Source organism: Galleria mellonella, unplaced genomic scaffold (genome assembly GCF_026898425.1).
Source record: "Galleria mellonella isolate WM207_F2 unplaced genomic scaffold, CSIRO_AGI_GalMel_v1 utg312, whole genome shotgun sequence".
Classification (NCBI taxonomy): Eukaryota; Metazoa; Arthropoda; class Insecta; order Lepidoptera; family Pyralidae; genus Galleria; species Galleria mellonella.
The window spans coordinates 9,162,737-9,184,604 of record NW_026442074.1 but is presented as its reverse complement, the minus strand read 5'-3'; the positions used below and the strand labels follow the sequence as shown (position 1 = coordinate 9,184,604).

Sequence of the window (21,868 nt, the reverse complement as noted above, 5' to 3'; positions counted from 1 at the left end):
AACGTTTCAACTTAAAAGCCTTGCATAGCAAATAAGTGACTTTGAAGTTTGAGTCTTTGTTCAGAATGTATTGTTTCGTCTACATTGGTAATATAATATTAAAGGATTTGATGACTTTAAAGGTATTGTACTGAAAATTTTACTATATTTTCGTAAAATAATTAATAATGAATGGCATACTATGAAAATATTTTAAGATGTAAATCTCGAAGTAAATTTGGCGTATAGTAATATACTCGTATCAGATGGGATTAAATAGATTTATCATTAGGAAAAACAGAATTGCTTCTTGGTATATAAATTGTCGAAATAATTTCTCATCGAATTTTTTAAAGAAATAATATTGCCTAATTATCCACATTTTCAAAATTACATGTTGTATATTTTACAATAAAAACTATTATAATCAGAGGACTTTGTGCAATACTAGTTCTATAAATTAGTATCTATAACTTATCCATGTACAAAGCTTAATTCAGTTCCATTCAGTAGTTTTTGCTTAAAAGGGTAAAAAACACAAATTTTCGCGTTTATAACAGTAGTAAAATTGTTAACCAGATTTTCATAAACCAAACTCGTCAGTAGAATGCTTTTTTAGTTTACATTTTCTAAACAGAAAACATGCAATATTTAGAATTTGTTTCGAACTGCAGCATTCGCTTTTCAAACTTAAATTCCTCGAATAAAAACAAAAAACTGTCTGCTAACTTTTTAAATCTCTTCCTTTTATAATCGAAGTTAAAAATAATATAATCATTATAAATATAATTAATAATGATTTTGAATGTCTATTGTAAACATCTGATGGATAATAATATTATTATTAGGAGCTAAAACGCAGTTAGCTCTTGAGTTATCAAAGCCCAGTCTAACCGTTGAACCGTACAAAGAGCTTTATCGCTTTGTGAAATTCAACAAATCAAACCAGACATCTACTGACAAACCGCAAATAGGATTGTAAACCGCATTTCTATCCTTAAACCAGTATATATAAAAATATCATTTAACATATAGTATGACGTTTTACTTTAATCCTGTGTCACAAAGTATACGACATTTTGTTCATATAGATTTTTATTAAACGAAAGATTTATGTAAGAGATTTATTGGGCACGAATGAATGGTGAAATGTCAGTAAGGTCACCTTGCGCGTACATATGTCGACCAAATAGATGACGTAATAAAAAGGGCCAAATTAAAAGTAATACTCTTAACTGGGGAATTTGTGTGAATAGAATGAAAGTGGTTTGTTTGGAATGCAGAATTTGACATTTTTATTGTTTCTGTCTTTTTTTTTTATACAACTTAGGGCAGTGACGGCCCACCTGATGTGGTGTCGCCTATAGAAATGAGCAGTACCATGGACATAACAGAGTATACTGTTTCGTCCATGATACCCCCATTGTTCCTGAGAATGCATTATTCCTCTGTACCCTGTAAATTCACGCCATATCCTTTTTTATTGTTTCTGTCTTTTTTCAAGCAATAGACTTTTGTACGGTAAAGTCTCCCACTAGTACTGCCTACCCTAATACAGGAAAGGCGTAACGTATATTTACAAATATACCTATAAACTAATTATCTGCTTTTTTGTAGTAGAGACTGAACAAGGAAGTTTACAAATTTTTTCCTTGTTTAATTTGTTTAGTTATCTACTATTTGTACTTTATAACCTTACATAAAATAGATAAGAGATGAGAGACTGTCAAAAAAGAGTTAAAATTTATTCAGCCCATTTCACCTATGACTGACAAAATTTGTTACTTATTTCAAATTAAAACTAAACGAGTCTTTTTTTAGTGGATAACTTGATTAAAAATTTCCTAATTAGTTTGAATTTTTTATTTTATATATATAAAGAATAATAAAAATAAAGAATAATTATTTAAGGTACTCGTATACATAATTAATATTTACACTTTACGTGACAACGAATTCCAACCAAATATCTATGCCACGGATATAATTTATATAGATAGAACTTAATTCAAATTATAGTCACAGTACGCATGCAAATGTAAAATTATCTTGTACACAATAATTTTAAAAGAGTAACTGTTGATTTCTTATTCTATTGGACTAACACTATTTTGACTCATAAAAAATTACTATACATATATATATATATATATATATATATATATATATATATATATATATATATATATATACAAATATATATATTGTACTATTCTATTTATTCATTAAACAGACGTATATAAAAGCATTTTCAAATGAGATTTCAAATTCAATTCAGTGTATTGTACTTCATTGAATGTTTATACGTACAATCAAATATCACCGACTCAATACCTAAACTTGGTATTATACGGCACTATATTGGATCGAATCCAATACAAAGTTTCATGTTGTTGCAGCTCCAATTCTGTCTCGATCCCGAAACTCCCAAAGATGTTTACATACATAGTAAATGCGGGACACCTTTCACGATCGAGGTAGGCTCTCCCGATCTCAAATTCAATCAAGACATAATAATACCTTGCAAGTATCTATAGCGATACTATTTGTTTATTAATATTATAAAAAGGAAAGATTTAATTGGTTATTTGTTTGTTTATTATGGATAAGTTTAGAAATTACTCGACCGACTTTAAAATTATTTCACCTATAAAAAAGTATATAGGTTATATGTTATTTTCGAAAGTTTTATCTACTTATGGGAAGCCGACCTGAGTCGCTAGCTAGTGAATATTTTAATATGATAAGATGTAGATTTTGCTTTGCAAAAAACGCGGTTTCTATCTAAAGTAACATTATAAAGAAAAAACATGTTTTTACTTCTTTATATGCTGTTGTATATTCACTTTTATTTTAGACATTGGGGTTATAACCAAAATGTACACAGGAAGACTCACACTTAATCATTTGTTTCTAATGAATAAACTCAAAAAAATATTGAACTGATTTTTAAAACATTTCACGTGTAGAAAGTTCATTATTAAGGCCTAATATAGCTCATGTTATTACCATTATAACAGCCGTTAAGTGTCCACGTTTAAGTACAGGCCTTCCCAATAAGAAACAGTCCTTTATTTTATCACATTTAAAAAAAAAAAACCGTGCAAAGCTAGAACTGGTTACTTTTAGAATTTAAAACGTGGAAACATGTGTCTACAAGAGTTTTCTTGGCAAAAAGCCGTTTTGTGCTCCGCGAAGTAAACAACATATTGAATCATCTTAAAATTAATATACCATTTATATGATGCACCAATAAATCTTATTGATTGCGAAAATAATGATAAAAATCGGTTTATAATTTGCCAAGTGATCGTGTAATATAATCATAAAATAACATTTCTGTATTGGACATAATAATAAAACCTTATCAACCAGAGAAGAGATATAGTTACATCAGGCAGATCAAGGAAGGAGTTGGTGTCGTGTCGTATCAAGAGGTGAAGAGACTCGCTGAAAATCGTAGTGAGTGGCAAGAGCTCCACCGACAAGAGCGCAGCTCTTAAATGGATAGATAGATAGAGATAGATAGATCAATCAGAGAAGGATAAATGCTATTACGACATTAATTAAACATTTTGATGTATGTAGTATTTATTGTGTTCCCATATACTACATATTATGTGTATTATATTTTGTTTTTTTAGTAGCCTTGAGACGCAATATTCTAGGAATAAAAAATAGCGGCGACTCATTGTTATTCTTAGTCCATCATGGCATTATGCTAAACAAAGACATATCTGATAATCGATATATTGTTATTTATTTATTTACTTATTTCATTTATATTCATTAGTACAAATATGTGTACATAGCGGAGTTAATGCCAAAAGCATTCTCTCTCAGTCAACCATAGGAAAGTGTCAGAATACTCGAATGCGGAACTACTAATTATTGATATACATACATACTAAAATTACATATATAAACGAATAAATATATATGAATAACAAATATACTTACACATATATAACATATACTATATTATACACGAAATTGAGAATAATATAAAGCACTTACTGCTGCTTAAAAAAGTAAGCGTGAACGTTTTTTTTGAAAGACGGTTTAGTCGGTAGTCTCTTAATGGCATTAGGAAGCGCGTTCCAGAATCGTGAAGTATGTAGGAGAAAAAAGTTTGAAGCGTAACCAGTACGATGAGAGGGGAAAGATAGTTGGAGAGTTACCAAAATTGTTAACTATATGTCTGCGTGTTATGAAATAAACATAATTTATTTATATAAAATTCACTAACCCCTGATAGAAGCATAGTCGGCCAGAGATCACCGTCCAATCTGAGGTGTCGTTCTAGTCTAGTTGTAATAAAACTGTTCACTGACAGAACGACAGAGTTTAACACATGTATTTGTCTATACATAGCATATGTCAATACAATATTTTTATGCATTTCCTATAGAGGAGTGTACAGAGGAGTAATACCTGCGTTCTCAGAAATGGCCATGCATGATGGTTATCATGGGCGAAACAGTATACTCTGTTATGTACGTGGTACTGCTCATATCTATAGGAGACGGTTACTACTTTCCATCAGGTGGGCCGTCAGCTTGTTTGTTATTCTAAGGAGCATAGAAAACAAACCTTTTTCTTTCTTTATTGTTTTGTCTATTCTTTTCTCGCTTTGTTTGCATCTTTTTTTTCTCAATTGAATTATGTAATATATCTTTAAATAAGTATAGCTTTCTGTGTGGCATTACATTTAGTATCAAAGGTCGTAGACGGTGTATTCCAAAATTTATTCTCGTTATATATTTTATTTGCTTCGTTTAGATACAATTTTGTGTCGGAGCTCGCGCTGTGTGTTTAATATTTTTATTGTAATAAATATTCTATACTAGCTGTATCTCGCGGCATTGCTTACATGAATTAGTATATAAAGTACCCTATATGTTAATCTAGGATAGGGTTACAATTTTTGCATCTATGTTTCTTTGAATCACAAATTTGAATACATTCCAGGGTACAGATTTTCTAAAAAACATGCTAATACTTTTGCCTGCATCTAATTTATATTATTAAAGAGCGAAGGTTTGATTTTTTGTTTGTACAATAAATATAAAAAATAATAAATTTAAAAAATGCTTAACCGATTTTAATAATTCTTTAACCTATAGAAATCTACGTTATCGGCGAATAGCATGGAATATATTTTATCTCCAAAAAGTGGAATATTTTTCTACCTATCTACCTGTGAGATGTTGGGGTGAGCCGCTAGTCATGGATGAGTCAAATCTAGTCATAGGCTCGTATGTCATTAATTATATATATATTTTTTAATTTAATTATTATGTCTATTACGAAATTTTTTAGCTAACAGTAGCCTCATCATCACAATAAGCCTACTGTAGTCCACTATTGAACAAAAGCTTCTCCCAGGATACGCCACAGTACATGATCCTCGGTTCTTCGCTGCCATTTATTATCTGCAACCCTGCGCAGGATGTCAGACATTAACGCTTGCCCATTCGCAGTCTCCACTCCAGAACATGTCCAATCCAACGATTATCGGTTTTGCAATAGATATGTCCATTCCATTAATCACTTCAGATTTTATTTTATTTTTATTGGCACATAAAACAGATCACAACCATAAAAACTTAAGTAATAATTACATTTGTGATTCGGCTAGGTTATAATCCAATTACATTATGTGCAAAGCTTGAGTAATTCATGAAAAACAAACACAAAAAAAATACTTAAAATGTTATATAAATATATAAAAGATAAAATTATATATTGAAAAATTCGTCGAGTTTTATCAACGTTAACATTGTTTGTAAATGTATTTAGTGATTATTTATTTTATTTCTTTAATTTCCTTTTTTTTATACTGCGCTTGTTTGTCTGATTTTTATACCTTTTACCATGTTACTTACTCTCCACAAATACTAAAATATCAACATAAATATTCACCAACCAACAATAACATTACAAAATCCTATGAAAGGATTACCGTACTCCTGTAAACAGAGCGGAACGCGTTAATTTGTATTTATAGGAATTACTCGGCGATAAATTTAACAGATTTCTAATAATAAATCATTGTGCTGTAATGCGATTTTACTCTGACTTTAAAGGTCATAGGTTCAAATCTGTAAATACTAGAAACATTTAATCAATTTAAAACGGAATACACTCCGAGAGAAGGTGGTAGGTTCGCCCTTTGCCAAATCGAATTCCAATAATTATGCTCGGCAAATTGTCGGCATATCGAATGTTATGTTCACCATAATGATAATATTCCACAAATGCCTCTGACATACAAGGAATTATAGTCAAGAATGCATATATATATATATGTATAAGTAACTAGTCTAGCCTTCTCCATAAGGGAAGTTTTTAAGAGGGACACTGTTGCCTATCCCTCGACCATTAAGCCCTCTTACGACAGCCAAAAGGAAGCGAAAAGGAAGAGATGGATATATGCCTGCATTTTATTATACTCATAATATATAATGACATATCTTAATTGATTCTAAATCGATGTCAATAATTATTTTTACAACTGATAGAGTTTACTCCCATGCTAGTTCCTTATTGATTTTATCACAATTGCAGTTGTTTCTTTTTTAATCAATTAAAAAAAAAGAAGTTCTTAATTCGATTCTAAATATGTTTTTAGTTTGTCACATTAATACTCTGTCTTTTATAAACCGTTATATATATATCTTAGATTTCTAGCCTATTCTGTCTCTTTTCCCCAGAGGAACCACGTTCAAGAGCTCACGGGCCATGCTATTGTCCTTAACATTAATAACAAGCTTTCTCATAATAAACCCAAGGGGCTATTAGTTACACGGGCTATTGTCCGTGTTTCGTGATAAAAGCAGTAAAACTAAACTAAATTAATCTTCCTGCATGCCCAGTACGTTTTCTAAAATTTACTTTTTTTATACCACGAAAGTGATAAAAAACATACCGCCCGTCTAATTGTAAACGATTAACTGTAGCCTATAGACGTATATAATAGTGAAGTGACGTGCGCGTTGCCGACCTTGAAGAAACTTTAATACAGCCTTTTTGAAGAACCATATATTGTAGTCTCTAGAGAAAACATTGGCAGGCAGGTACTTACCTATTATCCTAATTTTAGTTTAGATGGCAATGTCTGATGGAGCAGTCAGTATTATTTGTTGATAATTGAATACTTCACTTCACACCCCATTGTGGCAGGACCGGATTATGTGACCTATATATAACTATATATATAACTGACCAGGGCCCCCCTTTGACAACGGGGCCCCGCGCTCCGACAATTTTCTTTTTTAAGAAAGTGTCTTTAAGTGAAAATTACATTTTAGGATTTCTATCGAACATATCCTCGATAAAAATATTATTCACTCGTTTTTTATATTCATTATTATCATCATATCAACTGTTCACTATCTATTGCTGAATATAGGTCTCGGCTATAAAGGGGTAGTTGCCACGGTTGGCAAGTGGGTCGGTAACCACATTTAGGCTTTGGTGATGTTTTAAGGGGGCCGCTGCTGCTCATCCCTCGACAATTAAGTTCCCTTAGTCGCCTTTTATTACACCCACGGGAAAGGAAGAAGTGGTTCCGGCATAGACTGGACCCGGTACACACGGTATATTATATCGTCATATTTCAGTATATTTCATAGCGCAGTCATTATATGCAGAATAATATTAAAGTAGCTTTCTTTGTGAGTGAGATGTACATTGCCAAATGGACCCAATATGATTAATCCGGCCCTGCATTGAAAGAACCTTGGGTATCTCTGTCCCATTCGTGTTTCTACCGTGAAGCTGCTGTGTTTGCATGACTGTGTTTCGGTTTGAAGGGTGGGATATGGCGTGAATTTACAGGGTACAGAGGAATAACATCTGAGTCTTCAGGAATAGCAACGCATGGGGGGTATCATGGGCGTAACAGTATACTCTGTTATGTCCATGGTACTGCTCATGTCTATAGGCGACGGTTAACTCTTTCCATCAGGTGGGCCGCCAGCTTGTTTGCCATTCTAAGTTGTATAAAAAAAAAGAAAGAAAGAAAGAAGGAAATTATTTTATTTATCTAATTTTTTTTAAACAATCATTTTTAATATTTCTACCACTCATTAGGTATACAATTTCAGTTAAAATATAAGAGCAAGGACTCCGTTGTGGCTTTTTTCAAAAATATTATTTCTATTTTTTTTGCCCAGTTATAGTAAACATAATACACACCCATATTTTGCCAAGTGTATTAAATTTCAACATTGCACGAGAGAGAGCCCACTCGAATTAATTTGATTTGTTAATGATACTCATCATCGGTGGTTTAATTTTCCAGAAACATTTAGGTATGAACATTAGGTATCTTCAAATTTAATTATATTTTTCTGTTTTTTTTTTTAATTGCCTATTTTTTTGTAAATAATGTTTACTAGCAGCAAAGGATGTAAATGACTTTAGTTTATTTCCGTATTTTATATGAGCTTTTTCCTCGCTATTTTGTTTTTCATTTCAGAAATACGAAAATCAATAAAGTATACTTCTAGATGGTGTATCAAAGTGAAATTTACATCAGATTTAAAATTAGAACACAACTGTAAAAACCGCATCTAAATTGGTGCAAAGCTTTTGCATATTACCAGAATAAACATAGTAAACATATAAATAGACAGAGAGAGGGAAATTTTGATAATTTAACATCTCATGTAATTTTTTCTTAAATATCGCTAATGCTAGTTACATTGTTTAGTTACAATTTAATTAATAAGGCAGTAATAATATCAATTAAGAAATAATTGAATGGGGTCACATAACATGTTCACCCTGGATGCTTTATAGGTTATAAGATAATAAAGGCAGGCGGTAACCGGATATTATGTTGTTACGTACAGGAAGCCTGACTATTCTATATAGTTTCTGTATAAATTTACCACGAGAACTCGTGCTACAAAGTGAATCTCGATTCTTAGTCATTATAATTTTTTTTTGGCTTCATTTTTGAGCATTCATACCTACTCGTCTCGTTATTGTGTGTAAAATAATTGTATATAGTACTATATTTTTTTTTATTCAACTTAGAATGGCAAACAAACTGACAACCCACCTGATCGAAAGTGGTAATCGTCGCCTATAGACATGAGCAGTACCATGGACATAACAGAGTATACTGTTACGCCCATGATACCCCCATGCGTTGCCATTCCTGAGGACTCAGATGTTATTCCTCTGTACCCAGTAAATTCATTACTATATCCCACCCTTCAAACCGAAACACAGCCATATAAATACAACTGTTTCACGGTAGAAACACGAATGAGACAGTGGTGCCCAAGCAAATGACTTTTGTACAAAGTCTCCCTCTGGTAAAAAGAAAAGAAAACAAACACATAATTTTTTTTATAATACAAAGAAAAATATAATATATATTTATCTTTGTATTATTTTTTAAGTGGTGCATTAAAAAATAAATAAATAAATACATAGTTAACCCATAAATATATAAAAATATTACCTAATAATATTGAATTAAAAAAAAAAAATTGATTTCAATTGTGACCAAACCAATTATTTTGATATAAAAATTAACTGAACCGCTTTTAATAAAATTTATATGGGCTTTCTAAGTATATCCTATCAAATAAAAAAAAAAGAATTTTCTAAATAGGTTTACAACTGACGAGGTAACAAACATAAAAAATTACAATCGAATTCAGAACCTTATTGACATTAATTTAAAATACAAATTTACTATGGTACCACAGAAAAATAATTATATTTTTAATCAGTTTAAAAAAAGAACGGGGATCTTAATTCAATTGTATTCATAATTTGTATCCAAAAGTAGGATTTCAAAATTCGTTTCTATATTTCATTATTGAATCTTTAGTTTTTTTTTTTTTTGTATAATGCGATTTTTAATTTATAACTTTTAAAATTTTTCTATAGTACCATAGTAAGTCTGTATTTTACTTCACAACGTATCCGTCCAGTAATAGACAGGGAAAATGCTCATTATCCCGAGCCATACTTCGTGAGAACGTTTCATAACGTGATAACAGAAATGATGAGATAAATATTTGACGTTTTTTGTTAGTACACCGAGCAATCAATATATATTAATTTTGTGAAGAAAAGCTCGCCTTATTTTTCCATAGGCACCTACTTACTATTTAGGAATTTTCCTGGAAATAATTTGTTATGATTTACGAAGGGAGAGGGGGAAATGTTCGTTCGATTAATCTTGATACAGGAAGGTACTCTGTGTAGGCACATACATACATTGGTTTATTTGAAAATATTTTTAATGCATTTAGAGCTCTATTAAGATACGTACCAGGAGAGCAAAAGCTTGAGGTGTTACATTTCATTTAATTTTAATAGATTGATATATACTTTTCAACACGCAATCCACCGAGATTAGCATCAATACCTCTCAGCTATTAAAATCAAGTGCTCTCTCAGTTAAGAGTGTAGTAGTAAATTTTTTTCTCACTACGGGTAATAAAAGTCAAATAAAAAATTTGTTCACAACGTTTTATTGCACCGTGTAACATTTGTATAACGTTCAGTTATCAAGACTACTTTAAATACAGTGAAGAGACCACACTGTAAGTGTACAATTTGGCCACGTTAACTTACCAATTGTTACAAAAATTAACTTAACTAATGACTTACAAAACTTGTCTTTTTGTAGTAGATATATATAAAGGTTCCAAATTATTTTTTAATTAACAGTTTATTATCTTTTCATCTAATGTTAAGATAGAGAGGTATCAAACAGATTTCTCATAGCTGCTAAAGAAATAACGAAGAAGCATATTTTTCTAAAACTAAGTTAACAAGCTCTTTTTTAAGCATTTATGACAGATTTTTTATTACTAATATTTTCAATAAAATCAAATATTTGAACACATTATAAAATTTCGATAAAGATAATATAGAAATCTTCGCCGTACTTCGACAAATGACATATTCTTAAATATCAGAAACTAATCTAAAGAAATATTACATAGAGAAAAGATATGATTTTTTAACAGACATTTCGTTCTCGTCTTAATATTAATGGTATTCTGTAAATATTAAAGTCACAGAATAACTTGGTTTTTATTCTCACAACTTCAGCTTGTATTTCTGTTTTTCTTTTTTTGTAATTTTCAAAGTGAAGGATATTTTATTTTATAATAATAGCACTTCTTAATCTAGTAGTATTATTAGAGTGTAACGCATAATCTATTCTTTAAATTTCATTAAATAGCAACATATTATAGACCAATCTCTTTGTTGTCAATAATGTCAAAATAGTTGGAAAAAATAAATCAATTTTAAGTGACAGAAACCTCATATTAGACTATCACAAACGTTATTAAAAACCCTTTAGAAGACATTTACACCACAGTATTTCTAGATATGGTACGAGCTTTTGATAAAGTGTGAAATGATGACAAACTTAGACTTATGCTCCTAAAATAGTTTGTAGATATTCTGTAATCTTATATTTCAAACGGGACATAAACACAAAGTAAGTAAGTACAAAAAAGCATATTTCGAATTAAAACAAATAAAAGCTGGTGTACCTAAAGGAAACATACTAGGTCCAATGCTGTATCTCTTATACACTTGACGTTTTTATGAATAAGAAGATTAGTCTATATCAGTTAAGTTAAGCTAAATTGTAAAAGGAAAAGAATACATTATGAACATTACACAAAAAAGCTATATTAGGCTACATTATTACAGAGAATAACATCGGTTGTACTATTTTTTTTTTTAATTAGAGGTTTACCTGTGCAAAGTCATGGCAGGTCTCTAGTTATACATAAAAAAAACTAATACGAAATAACTAATGTCTGTTACATATATTTAATGCCATTGTCTGTTGGAATATTATTTTTGTGAAATACGAAGTACGACGAAGATTTTTGTAATCATATATTATTTAAATTATTAATTTTCGTATGCATACACTGTTTCAATTGTTATGAAAATACAATAGATGATCCTCGGGCCGATAAAAAAATAGATATAGATAGAGATAGATGATGCCATTTGATGCTTTATCTACAAATTGAAATTGTTACTCGTTTGAATATTTGATTCGCGAAATTTATGTCCTGATATTGTACTGATAGTCAGATTTTCAGTTTTAAGTACGACTAACTACTTAAATTTCATCCTGTATATAAAAATTACATGTGTATTTTTTCCACTTAAAAATACTTATTAATGTCTAATTTAGTTAACACGTTTTTCTTTCCAATCTATAATTTGGAATTTCAAATCTGTATCTATTTCGATCATTAAGCATTTTGATCATGATACTTTAAGCAAAAAAAAAAATTACACGCTAAGTATGCAGTTACGATATCTATTTCAATTTGAATCTACGAATTTCAAAAAGGTTTAATACAATGTTAATAGTGTAGCTGCGGCTTAACGCAGGTCTGCTTAGTAAGCCAATGTTGACAGGCTACGGAATGGGCTCACACCGCAAACGGATTCAAGAGCTCAAAGCTACAGCAAAAAATGGTTACGCAAAATATTTTGCAATTGCGACATAATAGATGTCGCAGTTCATATCTATGGGTTAAAAGGATTCAATACAGGATTAGTGTGACCGCAGCTTAATATACGTCCATTTAGTGTTGACAAGCTATGAAATGGGCTCACACCGCAAGCTGGTACAAGAGCTTGTAGCTAGCTTATGATACAAGCCACTTAAAGCTGTAAATTGGCTTAGTTTGTGAGCCCGGACTTTAGTTTCTGGAATATTTTATGTTGTACTCCTTTTATATGCGTTGTTTCCATATTTTATCTATTATTATTAGATATAACCACAAATTTGTATATTTTTAATAGAGACAGTGCGAAGAAAAAGAAAAAGTGTATGGTAACGATAAGTAAGTGAGGTAAGTACGATAGTACTTAAGAAACAGGATAATTCTCTCATGTGGCGTAGTACTCATGGCATACAAATTTGTTTTAAAAACTTTTAAAAATCAAGCTTTTATAATCTAATCTGCCATCTTAAAGAGATAGGCCATATTGAATTTAGTGTGACGTTATTAACTTTATCGTTTTCTACTCTTATAGCCCTTTTATTTAAGCCCTTTTAAAGTGATTGAAAAAAATACATGATCCACCATTTTGTGACAGCGGCCATTTTGAAAATATTACAATGTATTGTCGTCAGAACTAAATAATGTATATAAAATTTGAGCTCAATCAGATATTAAGAAGTGGTTCTAACTCTAATTTATCTTGCAAGATTTGACCCGAGCAATCTACTTAATATACATTGCAAATTAAATAAAAGCTTGTAAATAAAACAATTTTAAGCCTTTCTTTTACTTCTTATATAATAGTTCGCTCCCAACATCCCAACTTACCTTGAATACAGTTTTCTATGCAATGATATTGAAGTATTACAGATTTCTGTTATATATATTCATTTAACATATATTTTTTTCAGAATAAAAGAAAATTATTAAACAATAATATAATAATTATCATAAAGTCTATAGTAAATTCCGTAAAATTTATAGAAAATTAAGATAGCACACCTTTACCAAGACCACTGTGTTGTATTAAAAATAAGTATAAACTCCTAAATGGTACATGTGGTATACTGTGATAAATTAAATTATAATAATTTATATTAGTTTCACTCGTGTATCTTCTATCAAATGACAAAATGATTGATGATGATGATGATGAAACGTGCACAGTAAGAAACAATTTGTCAATAGCATCTAATAAATCGGTAGTATCAATATAATAATACTATTAACATATATATTATTTCATTACGACAGCGAGTTCAAAGCAATACTATCGATCAATTAACAATATAACCGATTACGATTAAACAAATCAATCTTGATTAACTATTTAGTCAATTATTTATTAAAATTTAAATCATTGGTTATAACCTTACCCCTTTATTCATAAAAACTAAGACGTCCTACAAACCCATTTTAATAATTTACTGTGACTTTGAAGTTAGGAATTTATTACTGACTTTCAAGTTAAGAATTTATTACTGACTTTCAAGTAAGGAATTTATTACTGACTTTCAAGTTAGGAATTTATCACTGACTTTCAAGTTAGGAATTTAGCACAAAAAAAAAAGAGTCAGAACAGTTAAATAGCTAAAACAGGTTTATAAAAGCTTTGATATTTTTATGAATAAGGGAGTTAGATTATAGTTATAATATTAATAATATTATAATAAATCGATATCTCACCAGTGTGTGCATGCCGATAGTACAGGCGAGGTTACCACTCCATTTTCATCCAGTTGAACTCCAAAGATAAGTACGTAAAACCGATATAAATTATTATAAATTTTATATAGTTTTAAAATAACGACTAGCGTACAACAGTAGAGGAAGCACATGGGTAAGAAGCACAACACAGAGTAAATATTTAACGGCCATAAAGACCCATAGATAGATTAATGCACTCTAACATTCTTAAAAACCATATAATACAATGTAGTAATAATTATAATAAGTCTATGGTTGACAGTATTTATTTTATATACAATTTATTTCTATTTAAACAACCAATAAAATTAAGAGAGTTACAAATAATAACTACAAATAATTCAAACCTAAATACTCTGTCATAGTAACAAATTTCATAATTTAAAATAATTTTGCTCTTGAAACTTATAAATAATTGAAGCGACAGAGTACCATTGTAATTACGCATAATAAATTAAGAAAAAAAAAATTAGATTTATTCATGTCTCAAATATTAACATTATATAATTATAACTTTCTTTTCGAAAGGTCTCCATATTTTTATTTGTTTTTCTTAAAACCATTCGAACTTTGTTTAAAGTTTTGTTTATTTTCATCGAATTACCTATGATGGTATCTATACGAATAAAACTATTTGCTTTTTAATTTCCTATTAAGATTTTGCTATTAAATACAAATTCGAAGAACCTCTACAACAAGACAATAGTAGAAAAGTGTAAAAGTACCCTGGAAAATAACATTTTCAAACCATTACAATTTAAAGCTTGAAGTATTGTTAGATAAAGTTGACAATTGGTTAGCATATTCTCAATTTATATATAAGTAGGAAAGTAATAATAAAAAAAAATTAAAAATTTGACATTCTGTGCTTTCCAAGTGGTTAATTAACTAAAAATAAATTACTTAGGTGTATATGTTTTAAAGATATTAGCAAAGCTATATACTGATCCTGTCTCAAGATACGCTAGAGACTCGTTTAAAAAAATTACTGCGCAATTTTATATTGGCACTTCAGGAGCCATATTCTGAATATATTATGTATCTCAACTTTATTTGTTATTCTGTAAAGTCCAAATTACAAAGTATCCATGAATTTTCAGATATTAATTTTAAGAAATAATTGTATTTTACGGTTTGTTAATTAAAATGTAACTTAATATTAAAGCAATAGAGTTACATCTTGAACGAACGTTGTTAGCTAACTTCATTTAAAGCTAGATGGTTTAATCAAGTCATTTGATTTAGAAATTAACATTCTATTATTATTTGAAATTAAGCAATACGAGAGATAACACCCATTTATTTTACAATTTCAACGAATATTAGAACAAATTGGAATTTTGGATTAATTTAAATCCAGTCACACGTGTTCTTGTTGTATGAATAAAAAAACATAAAAAAGGTACGTACTATAATTTTTTTTATAGCGAAAAATTACTACATGTATCTACAAATTATAAAAAAAGAATTTTAAATGAATATAAATAATAAGTAATGAAACCTCACGTCTATACGTTTTATGTTCCCTAATCCACAATCTAGCAGTGCTAAGCAACCACACATCTGTTCTCATGAGACCCAGCCCCCCCACCAGCCGACGAGTCCGGCATAGGCTCTGAAGTCCTCCCCCCTCCGCTCCATTCTAGAGCATCAATCATTTCCATCAGCTCCTTAAATACAGCAATCACTCGCCAGTTATACTTCGCTGAACATTCCACATAACCACACTTCCAATGCTTACGAACTAAATTTACTATATTACGACGTTTCTCTCTGGAGTCACCGCAAGCGCTTTCAGCGATCGCAAGCTGCTGCAAGCCGCTGGCCGCCGACGGTGTGTTACTGCATAGCAGATCCTGTTTATTCCCAACAACGAGGACAGGTACGTTCCTCATATCTCTGCTCTCCACCATTTGTTCTCTCAGTGTTCTTATGTACTGAAACGTTTCAACATTAGACAGATCGAAGACAAGGATATAGGCAGTGGCGTTTCTCAACCCATAAAACCTGTAATGCGCCCATTCGTAGTACGAATTGATGGGAAAGTATGGGATAACAGGGACATCGGTAATCTTCACTTCGTAGAGGTGTTCGTTGATGATCACCGATGGGTAGAACGTGTGCTTACGGTCAGTCGGCACATATTCTTCTGAGAAGTCGCTCCAGACAAATTGCTGCAACAAATGTGAAGTTTCATTTAATATTAATTCGTTTCCAATCCGATTCTTACTAAATTACATGACGTAGAGTTGAGGTGTAATTTTTTTTATACATCTTAGCAAACAAGCTGATGGTATATCTGATGGACAGTGTTAACCGTGACATACTCACTTTAATGTTTATTAGTAAGCATAAATATGTTACGATAGGACGACTCTCCACTAGATGGAGTGACGACCTGAAATGCATTGCAGGGAGTCAGTAGATACAGGTGGCCTGGGACCGTTCTTTATGGCAGTCTATGGAGGAGGCTGATGTCCAGCAGTAGACGAATAATGGCTGAAATGATCATGATGATAAAGATATTAGTCAAAATTAGTAAGGAAATCTCATTATAACACTGTTTTTTTCTCTCTATAACTGGGTATAGATATTTCACACAAGAAGAGATACAATTAACCTCGTATTTGGTACGGAGAAGGCTATATGATACTTTTTACTCAGTCAATCAATATATCTTGGTTGCGCGAACACAGTCGCGGGTAAACACTTGTTGTTTCATAAATTGTAAACTACATTCCAGGCTAATACAAAATTCATGAAATACATCTTGCGTTATGTACCAATAACATTATGTAAATACTGAGTGACTGGATGATTCAGTACATGATGTTATTTGCACCGTACATAGATCAGTAGCATCTAGATAGGGTATCTTGCAATAAATGCTTCGACAACAACAATCTTAATAAATAAATATTTTTTATCCAATATGGAATGACAAATAAACAGATGGACCACTCGACGATAACCGTCCGATATTGCAGAATATACTGCGAATATGATACCCTGCAAGTGTTGCTATTCCTAAGGATTAAGATACCTCCAAATCCTAAATATCTTACTAATATAATAAAATGATAACTAGACATGACAACTAGACGTGAAAAGAACTATTAGAGAAGAGGTAAAATGCGAGGCGGGCCTGTGTTTCTGCTTCTAGATTATAATTTCAGAAGCACAGATACAGGCCTACCCTATCTCCTCCTTCAGAGGGGGTAGGGGGCAGGGAGAGCGCAGAAGTCGTCAGATCCTCAAGGCAAGTGCGGTAGACTAGCCTTCACGAGGTTGCTTGTTATTGGTCTAGTTCCTTAATAGACGTAACTAAAACTGCCGTGTGTCCAATGCAGGGATGGAGAGGTCATGTCCTTGCGTGTTCATCATCAAACAAGACTGATGGTGGATAGTAATGACCTCCCGCGTGTTTGTGCCGTGCGCGGAGACCCGTACGGAGGGATGAAGGAGTCCTGGAGATTGAGTGCAGCGGTGTGCCGGCGGTAGTTGTACGCTGCTCACAACACATCTCTTCGGTCTGGATTTCCTCTCAAACGGGCGGTCGTGGAGTAGCTAACCACGATCAATCGGCTGCGACATCCCATAAGCGGGCTGTCAAGCGAGGATCGGCGATTTGGGGAATAGTCGGAGCGGCACGGCGTCTCGAGGTGGAGCCTATGGCATTGTCTCGTGCCGTAGGTGCGCTCTTGATGCTTTGCTGCGTGCAGATTCACCTTCTTCTCAAGTTGCTGGTCCTATACCAAGATGTAGAACGAATGACGTCCCCGACGTGAGGGCTCCGTGGCGGGTGGAGAGCTCCTGAGGTGAATAAAATCAAACAACCTCATGGATAATGAGACGAATAAAGCAACAACAAAACCAATAACACAGGCTGCGTCTTTGAATGCGCCTGAACATCAACTACCAAAGGCTGCGTCGTCAGATGCGCCTAAACTTTCAGAACAAAGGGTTGCGTCTCAGGATGCGCTTAAGCGACAACCGCTCAAAGCTGCGTCCTCCGATGCCCCTGAGTCTAAAAATGCTAATGATGCGCCGAGAAAGGCTGCGTCCAAGGATACGATGGGGAGGGTAGCGGTACGGAATGCGCCAACCCAGGCAGCGTCCCGAGATGCACCATCCACGTCGTTGTCCAAGGATGCGCCATGCAAGGCAACTCCCTCTACCCGACCAAGGACGGCTACTACAACGGTGGAGAAGGAAAGACGCACTCCGAGATGCGCCAATTAAGGCTGCGTCAAAGGAAGCGTCCTCCAAGGGAAAACCAGTGGTGCTGACCGAGGCTGTGACGGAGGGTTTGTCCTCAAAGGCTGCGTCAGAAGCAGAAACAGGCTATCCAACGATGGATATGTCATCCCTTAAGGATGCCATACAATCACCATCGAACTCAACCTGGACAACAATAACTAAACCAATGTCGGCCTCTAAGAAGCGGCGCCTTAAAGCCAAAGCGAAGGCAGCGGCACAGTGTGCATTGGCAGCAGATGCTGCGAGGCAGATCGCGGGACCGAGTTCTCGCCCAGTGGAAACCAAACCAGTAGGAGAGGTAACAATGGGCGGGACCACGGCACTTGCGTCTGTCGGTGCGAGTGCTGCGCCTTCCATAGGCATACGCAAGCGCAGCATGAAACCAAGAGGTCGTAAGAAATCAGGTAATAACCAACAAAAACCAGAGTCGAGGGCGCAGAAGCGTGCACGTCCAGAGGATTCTGTAACACCGACTGGGGTGGGTAAAAAACCCAAAACCAACAAACCCCGAACGGTGAGAGGAACCGCTGCGTCGTACGCTGAAGCGGCCGCAACCTTCATCGCTAACGAGCTCTGCGTTGCTGTCATGATGGAACCTTTCTCTGACATGACGCAAGAGCAAGCTGAAGGTATTCGGCAAGAAATAGAGGACAAGCTTCGGGATGAGCTCATGGCGGAACCGGATGCTTCCCTTGAAACTGAACCTAACGATATAAGGTTCCGAGGCAGAGCACATTTTGCGGATGGCGTCCTCAAAACCTGGTGCGAGGATGCTTTTACGCTAGCCTGGCTTAATCGGACCGTCCAAAACATGGCCTCACCGATAGCTAATTCAAAATTAGTTGTCAGGCCACAATCAGCTATCCCAAAGAAAGTACCGTGTCTGCTTTTCGTACCAGGTCATACTGGCGATTCAGTTGCATTACGGAAGCTTTTGGCGCGGCAGAACCGCAACTTGAATATCAACTCCTGGACACTGACACACGAGAGGGCGAGATCGGATCCACCAGGAACCTGTCTGTTCTTCCGGGTGCCGGAAACGGATGTTAATCTGTTAAAGGCCCAGGACAGAAGATTATACTACCTCATGGGGAATATTTATATTCGGTTTCTGGATAAAGATGCATCCCCAGAACCCAATACAAACCCCACGCAACAACCGGAGGAGGCGCGAGCCCTGACGCAGTGCGTGACACCTAAGGCGACATTGTCGACAAAGGAAGCTGCGACCGTGTCTGGGCACGCGGAACCCCCGATTGCGATGGAGGTGCAAAATTTACCTTCTCCGAGATCTATCTCGGATGAAGAGTGCTTTCCGGAAGGGGGGAGAGAGTGAAACCAGCGATGGTGTCCTTTACTCCTCCCCTCTTCGGGAAGACTAAAATAATACAGACCAACCTCCAGCACAGCCAAACTGCAACGGCTTCCTTACGCAGAGTGCTGGAAAACAACACACAGACCATATCGCTGATCCAAGAGCCGTGGATCAGGAAGAACAGGATATGTGGTCTTGGAAACAGCGGAGGAAAACTTCTTCTAGACACCTCCGTAAGTAACCCGAGAACATGTATACTAGTACCGAAACATGTACCAACATTACTAATCAACGAATTCTGTTCAAGGGACCTGACAGTAGTCAGAGTAACTAGAACAGATCAGCATCTCCCGGATATTGTCCTTGCCTCCGCATACCTGCCGAGCGACGAGGACATACCAACTCCGGAGCTCAACCTACTGGTCGAGTTTTGTGAGAGGGAGAAGCTGGATCTGGTCATCGCTGCCGACTCCAACGCACATCATACCCTTTGGGGTAACGGCAAGTCCAACAACAGAGGTGAGGAAATGCTGCATTTTATTTTTAGTAATAACCTTACTCTAATTAACAAAGGTTCTGAACCTACCTTTATAAACGCTCGATCACAAACTATTATAGATCTAACTCTAACGACTGTTGGTATTTCGGAATCCATTTGCGACTGGCATGTATCCAATGAAATATCATGCTCAGACCATAGATGGATTCGATTCTCCATTAATATGGAGTTACCCAAACCACAGCCTAGACGTATACCTCGAAGGACTGACCGACATAAGTTTCTTAAACTGGTCAGGGAAAAATTCGACAATCAACTGCCACTATCAGATGATTTAGCGGTAACAGATCTGATAACAGTGCAAACTACATCACATCCATTTTAACCTCAAGCTATGAACAGTCCTGTGTCCTAACCACACCACAGTATGGAGGGAGACAACACTGGTGGTGTCCGAAATTGGAAAGACATCGTCGTAAGTTAAGGAAACTATTTAACATAGCCATGAACAAACGGTCACAAGAAGACTGGAACAAATACACAACATCCAAAAAACAATATAAGAAACTCATACGCCGGAGAAAGCAAGAATGCTGGAGGCGTTTCTGTACAAACATAGAAAACAATAACCAGGCGATTAAAGTAAAATCATGTCTCTCTAATGAGAAAGATCATACAATAGGTTGCCTTAAGAAACCTGATAATAACTATACAAAGAACGACACAGAAACAACCGAATTGCTACTAACCACACATTTTCCAGGTTTCCAGACTACTGCTGAGTGGTCATGGGAACCATATAAGGAAAGGGAAACCAGCAGCTCGGACTGGGAAGTGGCAAACAGAGTTATAGATAAAGAAAAACTACTATGGGCAATCAGTACCTTTTTACCATTTAAAGCGGCAGGCCTGGATGGAATATTTCCAGCCCTTCTGAAATGGAGCGGGAGCATCATAGCTGACTATTTAGTACAGCTGTTCCGAGCGTGTATAGCTCACCGCTACATACCTTTGAAATGGCGTGAGGTAAAAATTATATTTATTCCTAAACCAGGTAGAGGAGATTACACCGTGGCCAAATCCTTTCGACCGATCAGTCTCACCTCGTTCTTTTTGAAAACTTTGGAGAGACTATGTGACAAAGAGATTAGATGCCAAGTCTCCTTGTGTAAACCTTTACACCCTAACCAACATGCTTACAGTGAAGGCAAGTCAACAGAATCGGCACTTCATAACGTAGTATCTCGAATAGGCAACGCATTGCAATCGAAGCAGCCAACCTTAGGTGCATTTATAGACATCGAAGGGGCATTCGACAAGACAAACTTTGCCAGTATAAGTCGGGCACTAGCTACACATGGAGTAGAAATAACACTTAGAGAATGGATACATAACATGCTTAAACAACGAGCTATACAATTTACTGTAAATACTACCACACGAGGAATCGTCGGTAGGGGCTGTCCACAAGGCGGCGTACTGTCACCACTATTGTGGAATATAGTCGTAAATGAACTCATAATAGAGCTCAACGATAACAGCCTCTACACGGTAGGTTATGCGGATGACATAGCTGTACTT

General features: G+C 34.4%; 1 protein-coding gene across 2 annotated transcripts in view; it reads right to left on the bottom strand.

The window, feature by feature from the left end:
- Positions 1-12,519: 12,519 nt before the first annotated feature.
- LOC113513498 (ras-like protein family member 10B) overlaps positions 12,520-21,868 on the bottom strand; it is a 72,712-nt gene continuing 63,363 nt past the window's right edge. For both annotated transcript variants that reach the window (XM_052896006.1, XM_052896007.1), the window contains one exon: positions 12,520-16,387. In XM_052896006.1, the coding sequence (XP_052751966.1) occupies positions 15,761-16,387 (627 nt within the window). In that variant the 3' untranslated portion in view covers positions 12,520-15,760. The remainder of the gene's footprint in view (positions 16,388-21,868) is intronic.